General features: G+C 40.9%; 2 protein-coding genes across 3 annotated transcripts; one reads left to right on the forward strand and one right to left on the reverse strand.

The window, feature by feature from the left end:
* Positions 1 to 248: 248 nt before the first annotated feature.
* Positions 249 to 13,653, forward strand: nfrkb (nuclear factor related to kappaB binding protein). 2 transcript variants are annotated; one of them, XM_047379068.1, is made up of 26 exons: positions 249 to 337; positions 663 to 904; positions 1,002 to 1,200; positions 2,093 to 2,220; positions 2,316 to 2,490; positions 2,991 to 3,095; positions 3,201 to 3,274; positions 3,354 to 3,435; positions 3,517 to 3,712; positions 3,804 to 3,915; positions 3,999 to 4,125; positions 5,218 to 5,295; positions 5,393 to 5,469; positions 5,553 to 5,599; positions 5,683 to 5,743; positions 5,837 to 6,011; positions 6,113 to 6,219; positions 6,367 to 6,490; positions 6,735 to 6,814; positions 7,363 to 7,559; positions 7,648 to 7,918; positions 9,092 to 9,271; positions 9,544 to 10,272; positions 11,267 to 11,373; positions 11,475 to 11,610; positions 13,088 to 13,653. In XM_047379068.1, exons 2-26 carry the CDS (start codon positions 779 to 781, stop codon positions 13,226 to 13,228), a joined length of 3,834 nt encoding a protein of 1,277 aa, XP_047235024.1. In that variant the 5' UTR covers positions 249 to 337; positions 663 to 778; the 3' UTR covers positions 13,229 to 13,653. The 2 variants fall into 2 exon arrangements, with proteins under 2 accessions (XP_047235024.1, XP_047235025.1); XM_047379069.1 differs by having other exon boundaries at positions 268 to 337; positions 763 to 904.
* tmem45b (transmembrane protein 45B) lies at positions 13,650 to 26,776 on the reverse strand. The gene is made up of 6 exons (XM_047379070.1): positions 26,388 to 26,776; positions 25,412 to 25,609; positions 23,685 to 23,897; positions 20,945 to 21,129; positions 16,251 to 16,393; positions 13,650 to 13,906 (listed from the first exon to the last, which is right to left on the reverse strand). Exons 2-6 carry the CDS (start codon positions 25,599 to 25,601, stop codon positions 13,795 to 13,797), a joined length of 843 nt encoding a protein of 280 aa, XP_047235026.1. The 5' UTR covers positions 25,602 to 25,609; positions 26,388 to 26,776; the 3' UTR covers positions 13,650 to 13,794.
* Positions 26,777 to 26,804: the final 28 nt, after the last annotated feature.

The following is a 26,804-nucleotide window of genomic DNA, read 5'->3' on the forward strand; positions in this document are numbered from 1 at the left end:
TAGGGTTGTAAAGCTGTTGATTTCAATCTTTGTGAACTTGATGTGATGTTTTCTAGGACCATTATTTTGTTTAATGGTTTTGGTTAAGTCTGTCTTTGACGGAGATTAGAAAATGGTAAAAAAAAGTATTAAAAACCCAATTTATTAATACCCACTAAACATTTTACAGCTGTTCAAGGTTTTGCATTCGTTTTGCGTAAAATTGAACGTCTGTACTTACAGTCCATGTCCTCCTGGGGGCAGCAGCACGCACCTTTGGCATCCATTTTCAGTAGAACAAAAAAAAAAGTGCAACAGGGAAACACTTCCCTTTTATTTTAAAAACAAGCGTTGTCAGGTAAGACAGCTTTACTTGATGTTTTCGCTCATTTATTACATTGCACCTTATAAACAAAATACACCAAACAAAATCATATCCGTGCTGACTGTTGAAGTCGAAACGTAAGCGTTTAGTGTCTTTTTAAACTTAGCTTAGCTAATATCTGTGCTACTAGGTCACTACTAGCAGTCAGATTAGCTGAGGTCTGGCAGCTTTTTAACATGATTTTGTCCTCATTTTCATGCGCGAAGTAGTGCTACGTTACTCTATAGACTGATGTGGCACTGGAGAATGCTTTGATAACAGATTATTCTCTACTTCTTGGTAAAATGATCACCGTTAGTAGGCAGAACCGATGACCCATAGAACAGCATCAGGAGGAGCATAAAGGAGGAGGAAGATCAGAAAGACATTGTGGTCGTCGTGCGTTTTTCTGTTTGAAGCTTGGAGTAGAGAGGGATGGATCCGCTTGAACACATGCTGACAGACCCTCTGGATCCAAAAGAGGAAGACGGAGGACAAATCACAGAGGAGTGCATGCTTGGGAACTGTAAAGTGGATCTCCCAGAGGATCTGCTGGAGGATGTAAGATGTCTGATTTTGGATATCTGGAAACTAGAACACATTTGCAGATTATATATGTGATTTGGCTGACATGTTGACTTTGTTCCTTTTTCCACAGCCTGACATTTTCTTTTCCGTGCTGAGTGAAAACACCTGGAATGAAGTACTGACAGACTCTCAGAGACAACATCTTCAACAGTTTCTCCCCCAGTTTCCTGACAACATAGAAGAGCAGGACCGCACCATCAGGGACCTGTTCAACAACACAAACTTTAACTTTGGAAATCCGCTCCATCTCGCACAGAGGCTGTTCAGAGGTGCCTTTCTTTAACTTATTATTACTCTTAGGGCTGCATCATAGTCCCCGAGCATGTTCAGTTAATTCATTATTTAGTAGGATTACTTGTGATTTGTAGAGTGCCAGTGGTGCCACAATGTAATAAATTAACTGTTGTTCATTTCTTTGTAAATGCTAAAATATATTAATTCCTTAAAATATATTTTATTCCTTAAAATATATTCAAAATACAAAATGAATTTATACTTTCACTGCAGCACTTTAAATGGACCCCAACATTTGATTGGTTAACCCACACAGCAGCTCAACTTCAGAGCAGTTGACCAGAGCAGCGATGTCTCCTGCCAATGACAGAATAAATAAACACATGATGTATTACAGCACACATCAACGAAACATGTAAATAAATATTCAACAATTTTACATAAGCTTTTTTTAAATAAAATAAATATGTTACAATTTTTAATTGATTATCAGCTTAATGCATTTTACTGTGTATTTATTTTCAATTTCATTTGTATTAATTAAGGATTTATTTAAATCTAATTTAATTTTATAACTTTATTCAATTTTGGCACCTTCAGACTTTCAAATTCTACGCTAGATAAGGATTAATAAATAAATGACAAAATAAAGTCCAATAGTTGAAAAGAATGTGATCAAAAACAACACAAACAAATATACAGAATCTTAAAATCCAGAATATTTTTTTACTGCTTTTTTAAATTATTTGTAGTTATTAATGACTTGTTTTTAAAGAAATATTTTAACCATCTTAATTTTTGCATTCTTTCATTTCAATATTGAAACCATTAGTCCTCCGGTGTTGTATTAACATAAAGCTTAATTGGGGACGTTTTGCAGATAAATTGTTGTCAGATGTCATAAATACTAAAATCTTCTTCATGTAGATGGTTACTTCAATCCGGAAGTGGTCAAGTACAGACAGCTGTGTGCCAAATCCCAAAGGAAGCGCCAGCTGCATTCCCTTCAGCAGTATTACCACAGACTCTTGAAGCAGATTCTCGTCTCCAGAAAGGTTCCGTTATTTATTTTGCATAATACCAATTTAGTTGATTACCCCACAGCCTACTCCTTCATCTTACTGTTTTTTTGTTGTTGTCGTTGAAAAAGGAGCTGCTTGACTTTGCAGTTCAGAACGGCCTGGACTTTCCACCAAAAAGACGACTGCCAAACAAGACTCAGACTGAAATGCGTGAGTCAAGAGTGAGAAGAAGACTAAGCCGCATCCTGAAGGAGGTCAAAACTGAGTGTGAAGACAGCAATGCTTCCTCTGATGATGATGGTGGTCAGTCTTCTGTTTGATTTCTGTCACTGCTAACAGTTCATACCTGTATTTTGGTTTATTTAAACATGGTTCCTACACGAGTATGACATTTTCCAGATCTAGATCAGTATGGTAAAAGTAAAAAAAATATTTCCAGACTTAATTTCTTATTCCAGTTTTCTAAAATGTTTATCCATCCATCCATCCATATATAGAAACGTCTGCCATAAATTAATTGTGAACTTGTGAATTTCTACTTAAAAATGAGCTAAAAAAGGGCAACTCTAGAAATGTAAGTCTGGAAATGTTTGGACTGATGACACATTGTTGGAATCCTATTGCCTCACGCAGCCATACAATTAAATTAAATTTCTGATTTCTTAACTGAATGAGCCATTGGACACATCCAACAGCTGAAAATGCACAGTTTAAAACCAGGAAACATCACAATAATATTATAATGAATTGGGTGTCATTTCGTTGACCATGGCTTTTCTGTTTTCCACCATTTTGTATCCCAGATATCTCATTGTGGAATCCTGCCCCTCAGTCTCCCTCATCTCCCGCTCCTACTGTCTCGCTCAGAGTTCTTCCTAGCCTCTCCACCCCAGACATGAAGATTACAGGTCAGTGAATTTCTGCTATATGGTGACAGCATTGCTTTAAGGGGAGAGGGAGAGTTTTTGTGCTTAAGATCTTTTTGTGTTTTCTTTGTTTTGTTTTCTTTACAGAAAAAGTAGAACTAGGCGAACTGGACTTGAAAGTCATGCTGCATCACCATCGTGAGAAAAGGAAACGCCAGCCAGTAAGTTGTGATTGTAGCCAAGAAATGAGCAGTATTTAATCTTTCCTTGTGTATGTTATGAGTCATTTGGTCTTTCAAGGATCATCCAGACTTGGTAACCTCTGATATCCACCTCGGCGATGTACTATCAAGAGCAAACATTGGTCGGAAGGGGGCTTTGCGTAAGTAAATATGCTTAACGTAAACAGCTCTTCCTTCAAGATTTTCACTCAGACGTGACCTCTTTCTTTTTCATCAACCAGCACTCTTTGACCTGTTGCTGCCCAAGAAGAAGATAAGAGATGACAGAAAGAAGAAGAAACTGAAGGGAATAAAAGTGGAATCTGAGGATCCTTGTGAAACTCTGACACCTTCAGACTCCTGCTCAGCCCCACCAGTGAACATCATCAACTCTTTGCCAGACGCGCCTTCCACCCCTCTCACCAACATCAAGGAGGAGTGAGTCTAGTTCCTTGAGAACGTCATAAGGTTTGAAACAGTTGTTTTTTGACAAATTGCTCGAGTCTTGGGTCTTTTTTTATTATTGCAGAATTGTGGAAGAATCTCAAAGCAGCCCTGTCGCAGTTGAGGAAATAACCGCCAGTTTCTTCAGCTTGTTGGAAAACATCTTCAGAGCAGAAGGTCTTGCCAGTACCTTAATGGTATGTTCTTATGTTAAAGTGTCGTATAATTATAATTAGAATCAAGTGTGTTACCAGATAACTGATTGGTTTTGATCACTCAGTTGGAGGAAAAGGTTCAGATGTGGCAGTCCTCTCCAGCCAGTTCTCTCAATGCATGGTTTTCATCAGCCTCATGCTGGTCTGATCTGGTTCTTCAAGCTCTCCAGTTTCTTGCAGGAGAGACTAAAGGTAAATAATAATCATCACTTTAGCTAAAATGATATGTTTCACACCAAGTTTCACTTTTTTGTGGATTTTCTTTAGTTCACAAAGGGTCAGAATGATACATACAGGCTTAAATATGTACATAAACCCCCACTGATATTTCGTTTAATGTCTTCTAGCAAGTTTCAAATGAAACTACACACCTACTATAGCTATCAGTGAGCTACTAGTTTAAATCTCTCTGAATATTTGACCACTATTCCTTTCAGAATTGGTAGAGTTAATTTAAGTTAGATGGTTTTCTGACATATTTTAATGGTGAAGTTTAAAACAAAGCAGACAGCTCAACTCGGTATCAATCTTAAGACGTAGAATTATCAATGCAAGTAGGTTCTACTGGTCACGTATCAAGCCAACTCCCCAGAGGAAGCTTCGTTACATCGCTCTTGTACTGTATTGTGATGGTTTTTCAGAGAAGTGTTAGATAACTCTGACAACGCTGAAATGATCCAGTTTTTAAATAAATATATTTTTGCCTCCTTTCCAACTTCAACAGCATTCTATATAATTATAGTCTACACAGTTGCTTCATTTTGATTCAGTGGTTCAGAAAACCTCAGACTCTCCATCAAGGCATCTCTTGAGACTTGAGTTAGGCCATTTTCTTCATTCTAAAACATTTTTCCAACCCCTTTTAGTGCAATGCTGTCAGACCTCGCACAGCAGAACACCCAGCATGATGCTGCCACCACTATGCTGGTAACAGTGTGCATAGGTTTGAAACCCTCACGGTAGGACATTCTTCTGCTCACTGTGACCCAATAACTCCATCTTAGTCTCATCTGACCATCAAAACATTCTCCAGAAGACATTTGACCTCTGTTCGCTGCTGCAAATTTCAGTTGTCCTTAAAGCTGTCAATTTTGGAGCAGAAGTTTCTTTCACCTGAGGAGGGGTATAAAAAAAAAACCCTGGATAGACAATTCACTTGCATAAACATCTGCTCTTTCCATTGAGCCACAGTCACCCAGTCTATGTCCACGATGAACGTATGTAAACTTCTGATCTGAACTGAACGAGCCAAATCTCTGGCTTTTTCCTTTGTGTGTTGGTCAGATGGCATGATGGCGCTCCCTAGTGGCTTTTCTCCGTTTGTGGAGTTTGTTGATGAGTTCCAGCAGTGGAGATGGATTGGTAAGAGAGCACATTTATTGACATACCTTCTTGGTGTTTGTGTTTTGTACCCAGAATGATTTGATCCAAGCCAGGTGACACCAATGGTTTCTTTTAGGCCCCTCTCAGGATACAGAGAAGGATCTCAGTGCGCTCTGTCAGCTCTGGCTGGACTCCAAAGATTTTATTGTCAAGGTAGTACAAATATTCTATTTTACTTAAATTATTGTTTATGATTTTCAGATCTTCACTTTATGTGACGCTGTTTTTGAATACAGACAGAAAATGAAGACATGTTGGATCTTACATCATCCACACCGAAACTGTAAGCCTTTCACGAACACGTTGCTGTATTTCTTGCCTTTTTTGCAGCATCAAAATAATTGTTTGTTGCCCGTATTTCTGCAGTTCAACTGACTATGTGGTGCGGCCCAGCACTGGAGACGAGAAGCAAGTGTTTCAAGTCCAGGTTTGTGTGTGGTGGTGCTGAATTTACACAACCTTACACTTTTTGTTTATCCCAAACTGAGCCCTCTAAGTCGTCTAATGGTTTGTGCCTTAGGAACAGCAGCGATATAACCAGCCTCACAAAGCGTTTACCTTCAGGATGCACGGCTTTGAGTCCGTGGTGGGCCCAGTTAAAGGTGTATTTGATAAGGAAATGTCACTGAATAAAGCTAGAGAGCACACGCTGCTTCGCTCTGACCGGCCACCCTACGTCACCATCCTCTCTCTGGGTTAGAACTCTTATATTTAAGCATGCAGGAACACAAAGGGTTTCCTTTTATAAAACATAACTTGACAATAATTCTGCCTGTATTTACCAATTTTGTTCTAGTTCGGGATGCAGCTGCCCGGTTACCCAATGGAGAGGGAACAAGGGCGGAGATCTGTGAACTTTTGAAAGACTCACAGTTTCTTGCTCCAGACGTCACAAGTGCACAAGTACAGCAGTTATTTTACCCTATCATTCTGGTTGTTTTGCTTTTTACGTGATTATAGTAAAGGTTTGGGGTTTTGCATGCCTTCCTTGATTTCTTTGCATTTGTCTTCTCAGTTTGCCTGTTAATGGATAGCCTCTCTTCCCTTTAGGTGAACACAGTCGTCAGTGGGGCACTGGATAGACTTCACTATGAGAAGGACCCCTGTGTGAAGTATGACATCGGCCGCAAACTGTGGATTTACCTGCACCGCCACCGCAGTCAAGAAGAGTTTGGTAAGCGGGAATATGCCTTAGAAATGCATGAAAAACATAATTCCGGGTAAAAACTACATAATTAGGTCAATAATTATCCATTGAAGTTTTTACACTGAAAGCATGTGTCTTTCCATGTAAGTTATTGTTTATTGGGAAGACATTGTTAGTTTTTTTTATTTTTTATGATGCATTTTGCAATTTGTTTTAGTCATTTCTTGATCTGAAAACAGTGTGAAATTAGAGTTTTCTCTTCTTCATTCAGAGAGGATCCACCAAGCTCAGGCTGCAGCTGCCAAAGCAAGAAAAGCTCAGCAGCAAAAACCCAAACCAGCGTCTAAACCGGTGAGTCCATTGCCTTAAATGTACTAATTTAGCTCCATACATCTTCCTTACAACTCCCTGTTTCTGCTGAAGAAGAGCATCCCCACAGGACAATGCTGCCACCACTGTGTTTCACCATGGCGATGATGTGTGGTGTTAGTTTTCTGTCACACATAGCACTTTGCTTCTGGACCAAAATGATAAATTTTGTTCTTTTCTGACCAAATCACCTTATTCTACTCTATTGATGTTTTTTTTAAATTACTTGAACAGAGACTCAAAACAAGACTTCTTGTGGCATTTTTCAATAATGGTTTTCTTTTTGCCTCTCCTCCATTAAAGCTTTATTGGTGAAGCACATGACTAATAGTCGTTTGGGCCACCGATTCTCCAACCTGAGCTTTGGGTCTCTGCAGCTATCACATAAATTCCTAATTGAGATTTGTGCTTTTGAAAGAGGTTCAAGGGGTGTGAATTTTGCAAGCCTCTACTGATTGGGGCTTGGCTGCCTGAAATTTGTTTTTTACGTTTAGTTACAAAAAAAGGTCTTTCTTGTGTTCATATTGTAGAAATCTGGAAGTAAAGACGGAAGCAGCAAAACACCTGGATCTCTGGAGGCAGGACTGGACTTAGGCTGTAATTCAATGTCTCCTGTCCCTACAACTCCCACCCCAAACACTCCTGGAACTCCCAAATCACCACTACCTCTCTCTGCTACCACACCAACAAAGACTGGAGTCCCAGATACGACCAAAACCAGCCCAGGGTCAGTTAAACTAAAGCTGTCTTTTGTTCAGTACTTTAGTTTCATTTTCATGCAGTTTGAAATGTGCATCTTCTTCTTTCTCTCGCAGTGTTCTCCTTGTCTCTCCTCCATCCCTGCCTCAGTTGGGAACAATCCTGCCCACGAGTCAGGCTTGTCCACCTGCCTCACAGCCGGTAACTTCCCAGCAAGCCGCTCGGATAGTGAGTCACCTGGCAGCGGGCTCCCTCCCGCAGGTGCGGGTTGTTTCCACTCAGCCTGGCCTGGGTCCATCAGCGGTCGCTCAGCAGGCCACACTGATGCATCAGACTTCTCACCAGATCCGGATGCCTGTGTCAGTGGCGGCTAAGGGCATTTCACAGGTACATTAAACACTTAAGGTTAATTCAACAATTAGTGCAATCACCTCCACTTTCTTTAACTGTTTTGATGTTGCTTTTTTGGACTAGAATCATTAGCAGGTCTTCCTTGTTCAACCACAAACCCAAAAGGATGCAAAAGTGACCAATGAGAGAATTATTTTACTTTACTTTTTTTATTGTTTTAATTAGCAGAGGTTTTCCTCAAAACTATATTAACACCACCTGACTGGAGGAATAACAACGGTGTTTCCGAATCAAAACCTGAAGCTGCTAACCATCAGACAGTGGAATAAAGCACCAGTTGATGTTAAAAATGTATCACATTGTAAAAAATATAAGTAGTCAAATATCAGTGAGATTACATACTGGTAATTTCCACTTAATACATTTTTAAAGCAAAGGTCTGATTTTTTTGCGGTGTATTTCTTTTAGGTGTAGTTTCTGTTGCATCCCTGACCCCATCAAGTCCATTCATCTTCCCCTGCTAAAAAAATTAACACCATCTTTCTCTAGACACTTACCGGTAATTAGTCTGAGAATACCACGCAGGGCGCTCTGTATGGGATCAACATAAATATACATACACAAGGGCAAGTCTTCAGCTAAATGCATGCATAAAGCCCCATTTAAACAGCATCAGTGCAGAGTGATGCTGTCTGCTCGGTAGAGCTATTTTTGCGTCTTGCTATAGAATTACAAGCAAGTACAAACTCAGATTTTTAGACATTAGGCATCAGCAATGAGCTCTGTATCTGCCACCAGGTATGTAAATATAAATTGCGTCATGTGGATTTTGTTATGTTGCAACCATAAACTTCAATGAATTTCACTGGAATTTCATAAGACAGCAACACAGCACAGAGTGGAAAGAAAAGGATACATTTTTAAAACTGTGGCGTCCATTTGTGCACACCTTCATCCTTTCTTTGATGCTCTAAATAAAATCCAATGCAGTTGATTGCATTCAGAAGTCACCTAATTAGTAAATAGAGCGTGTAAATTAATCTGTCAATTCAGCTGTTCTATGAAGACCTCAGAGGTTTGTTAGAGAACATCATGAAGACCAAGGGTGACATCACAGTCTATCGGATAGACAGCAGGCTGAAAAGTTCCAGGGGTATGACCACTTTGCATGAGACAGTACAAATATTTTGTTTTTCTTTTGCGCAACAGGCAGTTGTTTCTGTGCCTCTAAGAGGTCCATCTGGTGGTAGTCCAGTCCATGTTCCAACCACCCTTTCTGTGTCAGCTCTTACTGTAACCAAGCCTCAGACTGGATCTCCGCGTAGCCCCGCTAACAACCCCACTTCTCCAGCTGTGCTGCAAGGTGTCACCACGCCAAACATCAAACAGGTAAAGACTTTTCTTCCAGCATGCAAGGTTGACCTTTCTTAAGGATTTTTCTTTTAAATCTGCAGAGGCTGGCACAGTTATTAAATGGATTTAAGGGGCATGGATGGGCCAGTCCCTCAGATGTCATTGTTTTATTAGCAGAACTTCTAAGATGAAGGGAGGATAAAGGCATGTTGAGACAGGAGTAACAGCAATCCATATTTCTGAAGAAGTAAGCCAGGAGGTAATTAATGAGTTTAATAATTGTATCTGCTGCTTCCATTTGTCTACAGGTTTCCATCACTGGACAGCTGGGAATGAAGACTCCAGGTGGAGCAAGAATTCCAATAACTGCAACAAACTTGCGCATCCAGGGTAAAGACGTCCTCCGCCTCCCCCCGTCCTCCATCACCACAGACGCCAAAGGCCAGACAGTGCTGCGGATAACCCCAGACATGATGGCTACTCTTGCCAAATCTCCGGTTGCGACCGTAAAACTAACTTCTGACTTCTTGGGTGGGGCCGGCACAGGCAGCAAGAGCATATCAGCCACTCTACACGTAGCTCCACCTCACCCTTCATCCTCTGCCTCTGGTACCCCACCCAGCACCAGGGAAGCACAGACAACTAAATCAGGCCCCGTTGCCTCCACCTTGCTGAAGGCTGGAGGAGACACGGCCATAAGGTTGATGCCGACTTTAGCTGTCAGCGTGGCAGACCAAAAATCCAGGACCTTCTCCACCGTGGCGTCCCCAGACAAGAGCAGCGCAACCATTCGAATAATGCCAGGCCTTGGGGTTATTCCACAGAAGCAGGGTCAGACCATCACAATGACAACAGCCAGTGGCAGCAAACCACTGACAGCGTCTACATGTGCCAACATTGTGACCATGGCTGCTAGCGTTGTGGCTGGAGCTAAAGGGATCACCGTGGCTCCCGGAGGGTCCAGTTCACCTCTGTCCTTAGGAGCAGCTACAGCTACTGTGAGACAAGTGCCTGCTTCAGTTGTTACAACACAAACGGTAAGAAAATTACTGTGAAGGTAAAAGAGTTTTCACCAACGAATGTCAGTTTAAGGGATTAGGCTTTAGATATACAGTGCCTTCCAAAGTATTCAGACCCCTTAAACATTTCACATTTACAATCATGAACTTCAACGTGTTTAATTGGAAATTGATGTGATAAACCAACACAAAGTAGTGGGAATATTATAAAGTGGAATCTAAAGGTTTTTAGTTTTTTTGCAAATAAAAAGTGTGAGAAACGAGACATTAACCCTCCTTTACTTTAATACTTTAATGCTAAGTTGCACCACACTTTTCAGATTTTTATTTGTTAAAGAAATGTAAATGCATGTCATGTTCATTCCTCTTTACAAATTCTGTTAGTTGCTGTTGGTCAGTCACATTAAAATCCATTAAAGTCGTTGTAATGTGAAAACGAAATCGAAGATTTTATTAATACTTTTGCAAGGCACTGTGCAAGCAAGACCAAAGGTTTTTTTTCCACCAACATTACAGCCAGGGTGTTTGTTAGGTGTGCCGAAGTATGCTGAAGTTCAGTAATAAATATTATGTTTATGCTTTTATTGTAAAACCTTTGGCCAAAACTGCAGATGGAGGACTCCCTCGCAACGCCCTTCACATAAAGGGCCAGTAGATTTCAAAAGATTATCCATGCAATCACACGGCAGAAGACTGGAGTAGTTACATCCTTTGAGTAACCACATTTTTTAGGGGTATTTTGTTTCACTTCAGCCATAGAAATCCCATCTCCAATGCTTTGAATAATACTTAAACAAAAATTTGAGTTGGATGCAAGAAAGTAAAATCCAATGTTGGATGGTTATTGAAGTGACTGTTAGATACTGAGATGATCTCTGATTGCGATTTACTAGAATGCAGAGGGACTCTTACAGTAAATGCTACTCTTCTTAAGGAGCAATTATTTTTTAAAGAACCCCCCCACAAGCAGACTCAGGGGTTAGTATCATTTTTGCCTGATTGTGTTCTGTAGGGTAAGCTACCTGCAAGGATCACTGTGCCCCTCTCTGTCCTCAACCAACCCCTGAAGAGCAAGAGTGTTGTGACGACTCCAATAGTCAAAGGAAATCTCAATACAAAGTAAGTCTAATAGTATTATTACTATTTCAATAAAACACTCTTTTCAGCTTGAAGTTCTCCTGTTTATATGTTATTTGAGCCTTGTTTTTTTTCCTGAGCAGTATCAGCAGCCTCGGCAGGAACATTATCCTGACCACGATGCCTGCTGGAACAAAACTAATAGCGGGGAACAAGCCGGTCAGTTTTGTCACAGCACAACAATTCCAGCAGCTTCAGCAGCAAGGGCAGGCAACACAGGTTAGTATGGGGCATGAAAACCCAACGAACTTGTTCCAGAAAACAATTTTTTTTTCATATTACGGATAATGCTCTGATCTAGGGCTGCCACTAACAACATTGTTTTATGATTATTATTAATCTAATAAATGTTTTTATTAGTTGATTCGTCAGGGGGAGCTTATTTTCCTCCAAAGATTTGTTTTATTTATTTATTTTAAGCTAAATTTGACATGTGTGACTATAAAGGTATTGTTGTATTAGCTTGTTTGGATTAGAATGTGTTCATTAACATTATGTATGCAATTGAAAAATAACAAAATATGCTACGCTGTAGAAAGGTCTGCACATTAACATACATACAGTCACTTAGGCCTAGGTTCTAGTCTGAAAGTTTCCCCAGACTTTTATTTAATGGGAGACGTACCAGATAGGCCTCGTGTCTAAATGTATAGAGCGTTATTCAGCATCTTCAAAAAATAACTGTCTTTTCCGTTGGCTCATCAGTAGCCCTGGAGCGATGTCTCATCAGATGCTCATCTCTGTTACTCATTATCCGCTTATCGTAACCCAACATGAAATACTCCAATACTTTACACCACTACTGCTTGGAAAAGCTTAGAAAAACTGTCTGATCCGGCCCTTGATGCTGAGGAAGACGCTTTATCCACCGTGATTCCTTTGAAAGTACAGTTGAGATTAAGCTAATTAGGCAATACAATAGCTGTTTCTCCCAGTAGCAGTCTGTTGGAGGAAACATTTAATAACTTTAAGGCATAGTCTACACGAAGACGAAAATGGTATCGTTTCAAAAGCGATTTCTGTAAAAATGCCGAGCCCTGTTACACTGCTACAGAAACACGACAAAAGCACCGGGCATGCGCAGGCAACTCGTGCGCGGGAAACACAGCAACATGGCAGCGAAAAAGAACAATCAAGCTTCAAAAGGAGAGCTTTATCTGGTGAAGACGTGGTTGAACATGAGGAGCAGTAGATTCTAGTATTTGCCTTCGTATGAACGCAACACTGAAAAGCCCCATGTTTGTTGTTCTGTGAGAGTGAGGCGGATGCGGGTTACAGGGAAGGGTGGAGATACGACATCATTTGTTCAGAAAAGACGCCTTTCGAGTGTAAACACGAAAAAACACCAAAACATGGAAAAATAAAAAATTGAAAATTTCAAAATAATGCGGTTTTCAGAAATGATCGTTTTTGGTTTCCCAAAACGCCGGATCCATGTGGACGGAAAGCCTTAACGACCAAACACTTTTGGGGATGTACCCTTGTGGACAGAGCTTAAGAAAAACACTTTTTTATAAATGAAGATTATGTGTCAACTAAAGATATTGTCAATAAATCATTGGTCTACCTCATCGATTATGACAACTAGTGAAGACAAAACCCACTTGTGCTGCAAGCTTTGGTTCTGAATGTAATGTTTCACTTGTGGTCTGTTTTTTTTTTTTTTTTTTCTTGTTTGTTTCCAAATGATTCACAGGTTCGAATACAAACCGTCCCGACACAGCAGTTGCAGCACCACGTCGCAGCTGGTTCCCCCAAACCCGTTTCAACGGTGGTTGTCACAACAGCACCTTCACCTAAATGTGCACCTGATCCTCCAGCTGCCCCTCAGCAGTGATCTGATGAGTCAGCGGTAAATGTTTGTGGCTGTTAACTCGATCCAGCCTCACAGTGAGTGTTTCAGCCTTGGATGAGACTGACATGTTCTCCGTTTGAGGGAGTTGACGTTTTCATATGTATTTCTCCCTCACGTTCTCCACATTGTTACAGCCCAAATCATTTGTAAGCCGAGCTTTTGAAAAAGATAGTAGACCCTGTGCTTTCTGGATATTTCCTTTTTGATGAGTGATTTTCCACTTTTTTTGTCATGTTTATTTCATAAATCAGATATGGTTGAATTTATATGAACGTTGTGATTTCTGTGTTCTCTTACAAGGTGATGTATTTAAAAGCTGATCGTATGTTTCAAGTTACCACGTTTCTTTGTTGTCAAGGTCTTCCTTTTTCTTTGGAAGAACCAAAAATAAACCACACTAATGTTTAGATTTCTCTTTTTATTTGTATTTCGAAAAGCTAAAGCACATTAAGCAAAATATTAGGCTTTTTTTTACACATATGAAGCATTATTTTCTAGTTAACACAGAATAATATGAAATTTAATCAGTATGAGCAGAAACCAGCATTTCACTCTTCGTCTGACTCTTCGAGTAGAGCTTTCTGAGAGCTGGTTTTGGAGGATGTGTTTCGCATTCCGATCTCTATATCCCGTCTTTTTGCAGAACATCGCCTTGTGGTACTGTTAGAACAAAGATAAAAAGCCCTTAAGTGAACTCAAACTAAATACCATTTTTCCAAATACCTTGTGTTAGGCTGCTTAATGACCCATCACAAATATAAAATGTGAGGAGAAAAATAGATAATAAATGTCATAGATTTACTGGTGCAGCTGATATACAAAATCTATCCGAAGATTAACATTCAGTATCACAATTGTGACATATATCGCTGTGCAAAACAAATTTGCCTTGTTTGGACTAGTTTGCTTTTTTTTTTTTTTTATTACATTTAAATGTTTCAGATCGGTTGGCCGCGAAGCGATTCTGACAAACCGTCCGGCACCTCAGGAGGGGGAAGCAGTGCTTCGCCTGTGGGTGGGGAGGTGCTGACCTCGACTGGGGATATTATCGGGTGGTGGAAGGAGTACTTGGGGGATCTCATCAATCCTGCTGTAACGCATTCCCTGGTGGAAGCAGAGGCTGAGGACTTTCTCTGGCTGGGGACGCTTTCATCACCCAGGCTGAAGTCACCGATGTGGTTAAAAAGCTCCGCGGTGGCAAGGCTTCGGGGGTGGATAAGATCCACCCTGAGTTCCTCAAGTCTCTGGATGTTGTGGGACTGTCATGGTTGACACGCCTCTTCAACATTCGGTGGCGGTCAGGGACAGTGCCTCTAAACTGCCAGACTGGGATGGTGGTCTCCCTTCATAAGAAGGGAGACCGGAGGGTGTGTTCCAACTTTAGGGGGATCACACTCCTCAGCCTCCCTGGTAAGGAGAATCTGGCCGATAGTCGAACCTCGGCTTCAGGAGGAGCAGTGTGGTTTTTGTCCCGGCCGTGGAACACTGGACCAGCTCTATACCCTCTACAGGGTACTTGAGGGTTCATGGGATTTGCCCAACCGGTCCACATGTGTTTTGTTCCTCCAAGTCCGAGGCCATGGTTCTCGACCGGAAAAGGGTGACTTGTCCTCTTCAGGTTGGAAGGGAGTTCCTGCCTCAAGTGGAGGAGTTTAAGTATCTCGGGGTCTTGTTCACGAGTGGGGGAAGAATGGAGCGGGAGATGGACAGACGGATCGGTGCGGCTGCTGAAGTAATGGGGGCGCTGTGCCGGTCGTTCTACGTTCCACCCTCACCTATGGGCTTGAACTTTGGGTCATGACCGAAAGAACGAGATCCCGGATACAAGCGGCTGAAATGAGCTTCCTCCGTAGGGTGGCCGGGCACTCCCTTAGAGATAGGGTGAGGAGCTCGGCCATCTGGGAGGGGCTCGGAGTAGAGCCGCTGCTCCTCCACATCGAGAGGAGCCAGTTGAGGTGGCTCGGGCATCTATACCGGATGCCTCCTGGAAGCCTTCCTCGGGAGATGTTCCAGGCACGTCCCACTGGGAGGAGGCCCAGGACACGCTGGAGGGACTATGTCTCTCGGTTGGCCTGGGAACGCCTTGGGATTCCCCTGGACGAACTGGAGGAGGTGTATGGGGAGAGGGACGTCTGGGTGTCTCTTACTGAGTCTGCTGCCCCTGCGACCCAGTCCCAGATGAAGTGGAAGGCGACGAGTACGAGTGTTTCACATCAAAAAATGTTTATCAGACAAATTAACAAGTGATAATAAGAAAAATCATTGCAGCCCTCATTGAATCAGGGATTATCTCAGAAACCGTTTGAAAAACATCTTAATCCTCAAGACTTTTGAGAAAATATTCTGTGGACTGACGACACAAAGAATTGCTTTTTGGAGCATGTGTGTCCTGTTACATCAAGTGTAAAATTGATTGTAGCTATGATGAATGGCTATTAAACATGTTAGTGGTGGCAATGTAATGGTCTGGAGCTACTTTGCTGCTTCAGGACATGGATGACGTGTGGTAGTTAATGGAACCATGAATTCTTCTCTCTGGAGGAGAATGTCTGGCCATCAGTTTGTGACTTTAAGCTCAAGTGAACTTGGGATATACAGCAGATATACAGCTGCTTTCTCAGCTTGGTAAACACACCATGCCCATTCCTTCTATTGTTAAGTACTTTCTGCAATGTTGTAACCACAAAGTTATTTTCTTTCTGCATTCCAGCACTGGTTAATCTTGATCATGTTTACTTACCCTTGAAGCCTGAATTTGGAATGAAACGGTTATTTCAAAAAGCCTCACCTCACCTGATTAATGTCTCATAATGGTCAACCAATTCCACTAATCTACAATTTAAAACAAATCTGCAAAGAATTTCCTGAAACAACTCCTTACATGAATGTGTATTAACAGCTTTCTAAAGCACACAATGATACTTTATTCTGCTCTGATCAGGCCAACTCTTTAGCCACTATTCAACATTTTAAAACATGCGGACGTGATAAAGGAGATACTTACAACCAAACTATGAAGGCGGTGCAAGTGACCAACAGCAGAGACAGAGCTAAATGCCAGCAGAAGCACATTGTGACGAACATCATGTTGTCATGTTGCTTCAAATCCCACTTGTCTCCATTTAAGGGGTAAAGAACAACTCCAATCTGGAACGACAGAAAAGAGCCAATAATTAAGCCAACATATTTACAAAGTAGAAGGCTATAGGTAGGACAAATATATAGCCAAAGTTGATGAACATGAGTAGATTTCTATATTCCTCTTATCCTCTTATGTTCTGGATTGAAAAATGTGCAAATATTTTTCACATTTTCTGGACAGTTTATCCATTGACTTTGGGTTGAAAACAAGTTTTAAAAGAAGATAATTTGTCAATTATCTTCAAAAGTAATCACACTTTCTCCGTCAATACCTTCCAATTCTGCTGTACAGGTCGATTATTGTACCGAGAGGACTGGGAACGAACCAAATGACCTCACAGGCAGCGGATATTATCTGTCCAGCTATTATCACTGATGTTCAGTCAGTGCCTTTAAAGCATCCATACCCCTCAACTTCTCCACAATTGTCATGTTACAACTACAGACCGTATTGTTTTTATTGTGATTTTATTGGGCAGACTAAGATAAAGTAGTGCATAATTATAAAGAGAGGAACAGGAAACATTATTTTCAGTTTTTTGTTGTTTTTTTATTTACAGATAAGTCTGAAAAGTATTCAGCTCCACTGAGATAAAAACGTCAGAACATTTTACTCTTGGGGAATCTCTCCAAAATATTTGTACATCTACAGTCTGTCTTTTTGCCCATTCTTTACAAAACAGCTAAAGCCTGGTCAGATTGGTTTGATTGTGCCTGTGAAAATCAGTGTTTACATCTTGATGGATTTTCAGCTGGATTTACAGGGGTTGGACAATGAAACTGAAACACCTGGTTTTAGACCACAATAATTTATTAGTATGGTGTAGGGCCTCCTATTGCGGACAATACAGCGTCAATTCGTCTTGGGAATGACATATACAAGTCCTGCACAGTGGTCAGAGGGATTTTAAGCCATTCTTCTTGCAGGATAGTGACCAGGTCACTACGTGATACTGGTGGAGGAAAACGTTTCCTGACTCGCTCCTCCAAAACACCCCAAAGTGGCTCAATAATATTTAGATCTGGTGACTGCGCAGGCCATGGGAGATGTTCAACTTGACTTTCATGGTCATCAAACCAATCTTTCACCAGTCTTGCTGTGTGTATTGGTGCATTGTCATCCTGATACACGGCACCGCCTTCAGGATACAATGTTTGAACCATTGGATGCACATGGTCCTCAAGAATGGTTCGGTAGTCCTTGGCAGTGACGCGTCCATCTAGCACAAGTACAGGTCTTTCTCAAAATATTAGCATATTGTAATAAAGTTCATTATTTTCCATAATGTAATGATGAAAATTTAACATTCATATATTTTAGATTCATTGCACACTAACTGAAATATTTCAGGTCTTTTATTGTCTTAATACGGATGATTGTGGCATACAGCTCATGAAAACCCAAAATTCCTATCTCACAAAATTAGCATATTTCATCCGACCAATAAAAGAAAAGTGTTTTTAATACAAAAAACGTCAACCTTCAAATAATCATGTACAGTTATGCACTCAATACTTGGTCGGGAATCCTTTTGCAGAAATGACTGCTTCAATGCGGCGTGGCATGGAGGCAATCAGCCTGTGGCACTGCTGAGGTCTTATGGAGGCCCAGGATGCTTCGATAGCGGCCTTTAGCTCATCCAGAGTGTTGGGTCTTGAGTCTCTCAACGTTCTCTTCACAATATCCCACAGATTCTCTATGGGGTTCAGGTCAGGAGAGTTGGTAGGCCAATTGAGCACAGTGATACCATGGTCAGTAAACCATTTACCAGTGGTTTTGGCACTGTGAGCAGGTGCCAGGTCGTGCTGAAAAATGAAATCTTCATCTCCATAAAGCTTTTCAGCAGATGGAAGCATGAAGTGCTCCAAAATCTCCTGATAGCTAGCTGCATTGATCCTGCCCTTGATAAAACACAGTGGACCAACACCAGCAGCTGACACGGCACCCCAGACCATCACTGACTGTGGGTACTTGACACTGGACTTCTGGCATTTTGGCATTTCCTTCTCCCCAGTCTTCCTCCAGACTCTAGCACATTGATTTCTGAATGACATGCAAAATTTTCTTTCATTCGAAAAAAGTACTTTGGACCACTGAGCAACAGTCCAGTGCTGCTTCTCTGTAGCCCAGGTCAGGGGAATGCGGCACCTGTAGCCCATTTCCTGCACATGCCTGTGCACGGTGGCTCTGGATGTTTCTACTCCACACTCAGTCCACTGCTTCCGCAGGTCCCCCAAGGTCTGGAATCGGCCCTTCTCCACAATCTTCCTCAGGGTCTGGTCACCTCTTCTCGTTGTGCAGCGTTTTCTGCCACACTTTTTCCTTCCCACAGACTTCCCACTGAGGAGCCTTGATACAGCACTCTGGGAACAGCCTATTCGTTCAGAAATGTCTTTCTGTGTCTTACCCTCTTGCTTGAGGGTGTCAATAGTGGCCTTCTGGACAGCAGTCAGGTCGGCAGTCTTACCCATGATTGGGGTTTTGAGTGATGAACCAGGCTGGGAGTTTTAAAGGCCCCAGGAATCTTTTGCAGGTGTTTAGAGTTAACTCGTTGATTCAGATGATTAGGTTCATAGCTCGTTTAGAGACCCTTTTAATGATATGCTAATTTTGTGAGATAGGAATTTTGGGTTTTCATGAGCTGTATGCCACAATCATCCGTATTAAGACAATAAAAGACCTGAAATATTTCAGTTAGTGTGCAATGAATCTAAAATATATGAATGTTAAATTTTCATCATTATATTATGGAAAATAATTAACTTTATCACAATATGCTAATATTTTGAGAAGCACCTGTATTGGGCCAAGGGAATGCCATGATATGGCAGCCCAAACCATCACTGATCCACCCCCATGCTTCACTCTGGGCATGCAACAGTCTGGGTGGTACGCTTCTTTGGGGCTTCCCCACACCGTAACTCTCCCAGATGTGGGGAAAACAGTAAAGGTGGACTCATCAGAGAACAATACATGTTTCACATTGTCCACAGCCCAAGATTTGCGCTCCTTGCACCATTGAAACCGATGTTTGGCATTGGCATGAGTGACCAAAGGTTTGGCTATAGCAGCCCGGCCGTGTATATTGACCCTGTGGAGCTCCCGACGGACAGTTCTGGTGGAAACAGGAGAGTTGAGGTGCACATTTAATTCTGCCGTGATTTGGGCAGCCGTGGTTTTATGTTTTTTGGATACAATCCGGGTTAGCACCCGAACATCCCTTTCAGACAGCTTCCTCTTGCGTCCACAGTTAATCCTGTTGGATGTGGTTCATCCTTCTTGGTGGTATGCTGACATTACCCTGGATACCGTGGCTCTTGATACATCACAAAGACTTGCTGTCTTGGTCACAGATGCGCCAGCAAGACGTGCACCAACAATTTGTCCTCTTTTGAACTCTGGTATGTCACCCATAATGTTGTGTGCATTTCAATATTTTGAGCCAAACTGTGCTCTTACCCTGCTAATTGAACCTTCACACTCTGCTCTTACTGGTGCAATGTGCAATCAATGAAGACTGGCTACCAGGCTGGTCCAATTTAGCCATGAAACCTCCCACACTAAAATGACAGGTGTTTCAGTTTCATTGTCCAACCCCTGTAGGTCTTGAATTTGAGTGGGCCATTCTGGTACACAAATGGTCTTTGATCTAAACCATTTCATTTTAGCTCTGGATGTGTTTTTAGGGTCATTGTTCTGCTGGAAGCTGAAGGTCCACCTTTGTCTCTCATCGTCTCCAGCCTGCAACAGGTTTTCTTTCAGGATTATCCTGTATTTAGCTACATTATTCTTCCCATCAACTTTCACCGTCTTCCCTGTCCCTTCTGAAGCGAAGCATCCCCTCGGCAGGATGCTGGCAAGCACTTTGTTTTATGGTGGGGATGGTGTGCTCAGGGTTATGTGCAGTGTTAGCTTTTCACCACACATTTTCATCACATTTGATCTTCTTCCACATGTATGCACTTGTTTTATACTCCATCTTAGGATGATTGATTGAACAGTGGTGTGTGAAATGTTCAAAGTTCAGGATATCGTTTTATAACCTGACTTTGCTTTAAGCTTCTTCACACAATGTTCTCCAACAAACCTCTAAGGCCGTCACAGAGCATGTCTATATTGAGATGGACAATAAATTGCACTGGATTTTATTTAAGGTCTCTGACTAACGGGAGCTGAACACAATGCTTGAAATACAATAAAATGTGTGGTTGTAATGTGACCAAAAAGGTGGAAAAGTTTGAGGAGTGTGAATACTTTTACCAGGCCCTATAGGTGTCAGCACGATTAGAAAGGTACAAGGTAGGTGTTTTTTCTTTGTCGATACTCTAGCCATACATTTGGATAACCGATGCAGCTGCAGGGAAATTTATAATCAAGTCAAAAAACTAAATTATATCCTCCTTTACATACACACACACAGGTCAAAGCCTATGGAGCTGGCTAACATGGAGGTCAACTAAAGCTCAAATTGACCTTTAGTTGACCTTGCAAACGGTTTCTGTCCAGGGAGACGCTGAATGATACAAGTAGTCAGACAATTTGATTTGTCAGATCACCTGGTAGAACCACGAGCCCTGCAGGATGAACATGTCTGCCCTGAACAGCTCCAGAAGGATGTTGTTTCTTATGACCACCTCTACCAGGGTGCTGGCTGATCCGGCGAACACGGCAAACAGCAGCAGGGAGTGGATGTGAGCATCGAGGGGTTCCCGACCGTGCACATGGTACACGAAGAGAAATCCTGAGGGATTCGAGAGAGTAACATCCAAAATAAATCTTATTATACACATCAGATAAACTATGGAAGCAAATCGTTACCATATTTCAAATGAAAAAGCATTTTCAGAAATGCTTTTCATTTTAAGAATGTGGCTGCATTGTTTGACTCATAAATGAAATTAGTTATCAATAATCCTATTTGCATTTTAATGTTCTTCAAGACTGCTCATTCTTTCACTAAATTAAAATGAAAAAGACATTTGAGATTTATTTTTCAAAATATGCCCCAGCAAATAGATACCAAAATTCAATCTGAAATCTAAAATTTGAAAATGAAGACGTATTTGCTGAAATGCTTTTTCATTTTAAGAATGTGGCTGCATTATTTGACCCATAAATAAAATTAGTAATCAATCATCCTATTTGTATTTTCTTCTTCACGACTGCACATTTTATGCCATGATCAAAAAGAAAACAAAGCAGACATTGCTTTTTTGTTTTCGTGGTCTGCCCGCAAAGTACTGCCCAGAACTCGAAAAGGAAAAAGCATTTTGAGCGGCGGGCGCAGCAGAGTGACGTCAGCAGCCGCTCTTCCTCAGCTCCCTGCTGACCGAGCTACACATCTTCAGAATCAGCTTTATTGCCAAGTTCGTACATACAAACAAGGAATTTGCCTCCGGTACACTTTGCTCTTTTGTTCTGTTTTTGTTCGGTAGGGGGCGCTGTGCACGTCTGCATTCCGGCACAGCCTGCCACCGGAACGTAGGTTACGTACTGTAACCCCAGATTCTATGAGGCGCAGCCCTTTAAGCCTATACGAAATAGAACTGCCAGTTCTGCCTGCCACTGCCACAAATTGAGCTTGGCTCTGCTGCAATTTCTCGGCACGTTTGCAATGTAATGCAATGCTGACGTGCACAGCGCCCCTTACCGAACAAGATAGCTCGGTCAGCAGGGAGCTGAGGAAGAGCGGCTGCTGACGTCACTGCTGCGCCCGCTTTTTCGTTTTCGAGTTCTGGGCAGTACTTTGCGGGCAGACCACGAAAACGAAAAATAAACGTCTGCTTTGTTTTCTTTTTGATTATGGCATAAAATGTGTAGTCGTGAAAAAGAAAATGCAAACAGGATGATTGATTACTAATTTTATTTATGGGTCAAATAATGCAGCCACATTCTTAAAATGAAAAACATACCCTCCATTTCTGCTACCTGTATGACCCCTTCTCTTTTCCAATGGTTATAATCAGTCTGACAGAGAGAGGTATCCCAATCATTGTGGTTTTTAGTATAACAATGACCATCAGTGGGACCCTTTGTGGGGTTCCTTGAGACGACATTGTTGTAAATAAGCACCGTTTAAGTAAATAATCTGAACTGAAACTATCTGTGTAGTTATGCTGCTATAGGCTTAGACTGCTGGAGGACATAATGACCACTTTCACCCTCTTCGCTACATTCTCACACTACTCTCCAGTTTTGCATTGTTTGCTGTTATTTCAGCTCTTAACTTTGTTCTCCCTCTTTTCTCTTCCTAGAAGCTACACCTGGCCTGGCTCTGTGTCTACCTGTGACACCTTTCTGGAGAGGGGAGCTTCTGCTGGCAACAACTTAATGCTCACCCTCTACCGATGATCCACATAGCCCTGTCTTTTAGTGTTTAACCCTTTCTCTCTCCTAGACATGGCAATTGACTGAGCTTTTACTGTAACTAATTATATGTGCTTTCTTTCAGACTCTAACCTTGAAAACTGGCTCAGAGTTTATCTGTTCTTTCTTTCTAGGTGACACGACTAAAGGAGCTACATCCATTAACATTTACTTTTCCTTCCCATGGAAAGTACTCCTGGATCAGTGCTTCTTTGTTCTCTTTGTGTCTCTGCTCTATTCTCTCAAACCCCCAGTCGGTCGTGGCAGATGGCCGCTCACATTGAGCCTGGTTCTGCTGGAGGTTTCTTCTTGTTAAAAGGGAGTTTTTCCTCTCCACTGTTGCTACATGCATGCTCAGCATGAGAGATTGCTGCAAAGTCAACGTCAGTGACTGTCCACTGTCTCTACATTCTCATCCGGGAGGAGGGAATGCTACAAGTCACTGACTGGATGCAATCTGCTGGGTTTCCTTAGATAGAAAAACTTTTTATCCAATTTGAATAAAAAGCTAACTCTGACTGCACTGTTCAATGGTTAGGATTAATTGGAATGTATGTACCTGACTGTTGTGAAGTGCCTTGAGACAACATGTGTTGTGAATTGGCGCTATATAAATAAAACTGAATTGAATTGAATTGAATTGAAAAAGCATTTCTGAAAATGCTTTTTCATTTTCAAATTTTACATTTCAAATTGAATTTTGGTATCTATTTGCTGGGGCATATTTTGAAAAATAAATGAGCAGTCTTGAAGAAGAAAATTAAAATGCAAATAGGATTATTGATTACTAATTTCATTTATGAGTCAAACAATGCAGCCACTTTCTCAAAATGAAAAAGCATTTCTGAAAATGCTTTTTCATTTGACATATGGTAACGATTTGCTTCCATAAGAAACAGCAATGAAACCCAATAATAAAATGTTATTTACCTTCAACAAAGAGAGCAAAGGAGAGAGCAAGCCGGTCAACACCAATTGGCACCTGTTTGATTGTTATGCTTGTAATCAGAGCTACTCCTGAGATCCCAAAGAACAGATACATGGTGCTGTGCTGCCAGTTCATCAGCTTAACCCATGAGGCGTTCTCCCGGTCATAGAGGTGGGCGTGTGGACCGTCCACCACAAACTGCTCCACCATTATACCTGCCACAGACACAACATTAGGCATGTCAGGTGAAGGGGCTATATATAGTGTTATATAGCGTCTTCGAAAAATTTGGCTATTCCACATTTTGTTATGTAACAACCACAACCTTCACCATGTTGCATTTGGGATTTAATGTGACAGGTCAACAATGTCAAAAGGAAAATGATGCTTGGTTTTCAATTTTTGTTTTACAAACAATACTCTGAAAAGTATAATATTCATACATTCAGCCCTCTTTACTCAAATTCCTAAATAAAAGCCATCTTGTACATTTTATGACAACCAAATTCCAACAGAAGCCACCTACTCAGTAAATAGTCCACTTGGGTAGGTTTTTTGGAGCAATAATCAGAGAAGAAGCAAATGATAACTCTGGAGGAGCTTCAGGGATCCACAGCTCAGGTGGAAGAATCTCTCAATAGTTTTACTTTTGCAGTTCACAAGTTTGGCCTTTATGTAAGATGCACAGAAAACATGTGGAAGAATGTGCTTTGGTCAGATAGGACCATAAATGTTATGTGTGCCTACAATTAACACTGCACATCCTAATGGTGAAATGCGGTGGTGGCAGCATCATGGTGTGGGAAAGCGTTTCTTCAGCACCATAGGACAGGAGAGCTGGTCTGAGTTGAAAAGAATAAATACTCTTTCAGAAATGTCTTGGTTTACTTTTGATTGTTCCTCAGTTTCATACATATTTACTTTCTAAACATATGTCCTTTATTTTAAAAGATAACCTCTAGAATACACTAAACTTAGAATAATTACCTTCATTTAGTCATTTTAAACAACTTTTTAAAGCAGTTTTTAATAAAGGTTTCTGACTTTAGTATTGGATTTGTTTTGTTTTATAGTGATTACTATTTTTGTCTTTTAGCATTGCAGTTTCTGTTGATGTATTTATGTATGAAAGTCTTTGCTGCCCAGAAAAGATATAGTATCTCAATAGGATATTCCTGGCAATTTAAAATAAAGTAGGTAATGTCAAGAAGTAAGTAAAGATTGATGAAGTGCGATTCTAAATTTAAAAAATATATATCTGCTTGATGCAGCAAAAAAGGCAGAGGTTCACCTTCCAGCAGGACAAACAGCCAGGGCCACAGGGGATATTTATGTGTTACAGTGATCTAGTCCAGACCTAAATCCAACTAAGAATTTGTTGCAAGATGTTCACAAATGTTCTCCATCAAATCTGACTGAACTGAGATATTTTGCAAAGAAGAACAGGCAAAAAGCTCAGTTCCAAAAACATTGCAACAGTAATTGCAGCAAATGTATTGAATGGATACAAATGATTTTTTAGATCTTTTGAGACATGTTCGCTAAAAAAAAAAATAGAAAACCATTTGTTTTACCCTCATCAATACAAATGTGTTCTTTTGTATTGGTCTATTGCATAAAATCCAAATAGAATACAGTAAACTTTGTGTTTGTATCGTAATAATTTGTAAAAAGAAAAAAGGGTTCAAGAGACTGTGAGCAATTAAGATGGGTTTGAACGGAAACTGACCGACAAATGACGCAAAAATTTTGAATCCTCCTTCAAAGTAATCCATCCTTTTGAAGAAAGGAGGCATGACCTGCCTTCCTTTGGGCTGGGTTGTCCTCCAGTAGTGTTGGAGAACATGCTTCACTGTTAGCCAGAAGCCATACAACAGGAAAAAGGTGCCGGGTATGGCGTGTCCTCCAAAGTTGGCCATTGTTTGACCTGAAAACAGAAGATCTGTAGTTTTATTAGTCATGTCACACACACAAGCAGGTTTTATTATTCAGGCTAATAGGTTTTATTTCCTCCGACACAAAACCACTCAGCTAGGAGGTTAAAGAGCAGTTTTAAAGCTGCGTTTTATAGCACCTCACCCATATAAGTATTCCCAATCAAGTAACAGTAAAGATGAACAACTAAAAACAGCAGCTGACAATGAGAAACATACATTCCTGAGATGTTTAATTTCTGCATGTCATCAAACAGTGTTTACTTTCTAAGGAATATCCTGTATCCTACCCAGACAGGAAGAATTGATGTTACAAATATAGTGCCCTAAATGTCATTCAAATTAAGGAAAAAAGCCAACATTGTTCATTTCTAAATACAATGTTGAAAAAAAAAGAAGAAACTTAAACATGATAACAGAAATACATGTTCCAGTTTAAGTTATAATATTAGGCAGCTTTCATTAAAGGGTCTTCACTGTTATGTATTGTACTGTAAGTGTGATACAGGTCATGTAGCACAGGTGTGTGTATATAATAGCCACCTGCTCAGTCAGACAGACAAGTTTTTCTTGATCAGTCCTGTTTGACAGTATGCGACTTCTACTTTACATCTACTTTGAAACAGGTATCAAGAAATCTAAGCGTGACAAGCACAAAACAAACACTATTTCCTGCTTCATACATCAGGTCAGCAGCTCCCTCTACAAAAGCTTAATATTAAAAGAAACACCTGCTTTTACAGTATTAGATGACCAAATATACATACATACCTTATTCTCTTTGCGGTGTAATCCTGACTGCTGGTCAGTATCACACTGAGATCACTCCGGTCTGTGTAAACCATGCACACCTGTGGTGTTGGTCCTCAAACCTGCACTGCCACAGCATATAACCACACCCCTTCATTTGCAATGTTTTTTAGTGAGCCGTAGCACATCCCTCTGGGACACAGTCAGGCAGGCAGTGTCTGCTCATAGAGCACCTTGTTTATTCAGGTGTTCATTTAACAACAAAAGCAATGTGTGCCACTGGAAAACTCACTCGAATTGTTGCGTTATTAAAAAAATTAAGCTTTTGGAAATGAATTTAGATCATTTTAGTAAATAGCCTTCATAGAAAAAAAAAAATGTCCTTCGTATTTCTTGTTTATTTTTGATAAACCCTTGACACTAAATGAAAATACCAGA

The sequence above is a fragment of the Girardinichthys multiradiatus genome, chromosome 11, assembly GCF_021462225.1.
Source record: "Girardinichthys multiradiatus isolate DD_20200921_A chromosome 11, DD_fGirMul_XY1, whole genome shotgun sequence".
NCBI classification, from domain to species: domain Eukaryota; kingdom Metazoa; phylum Chordata; class Actinopteri; order Cyprinodontiformes; family Goodeidae; genus Girardinichthys; species Girardinichthys multiradiatus.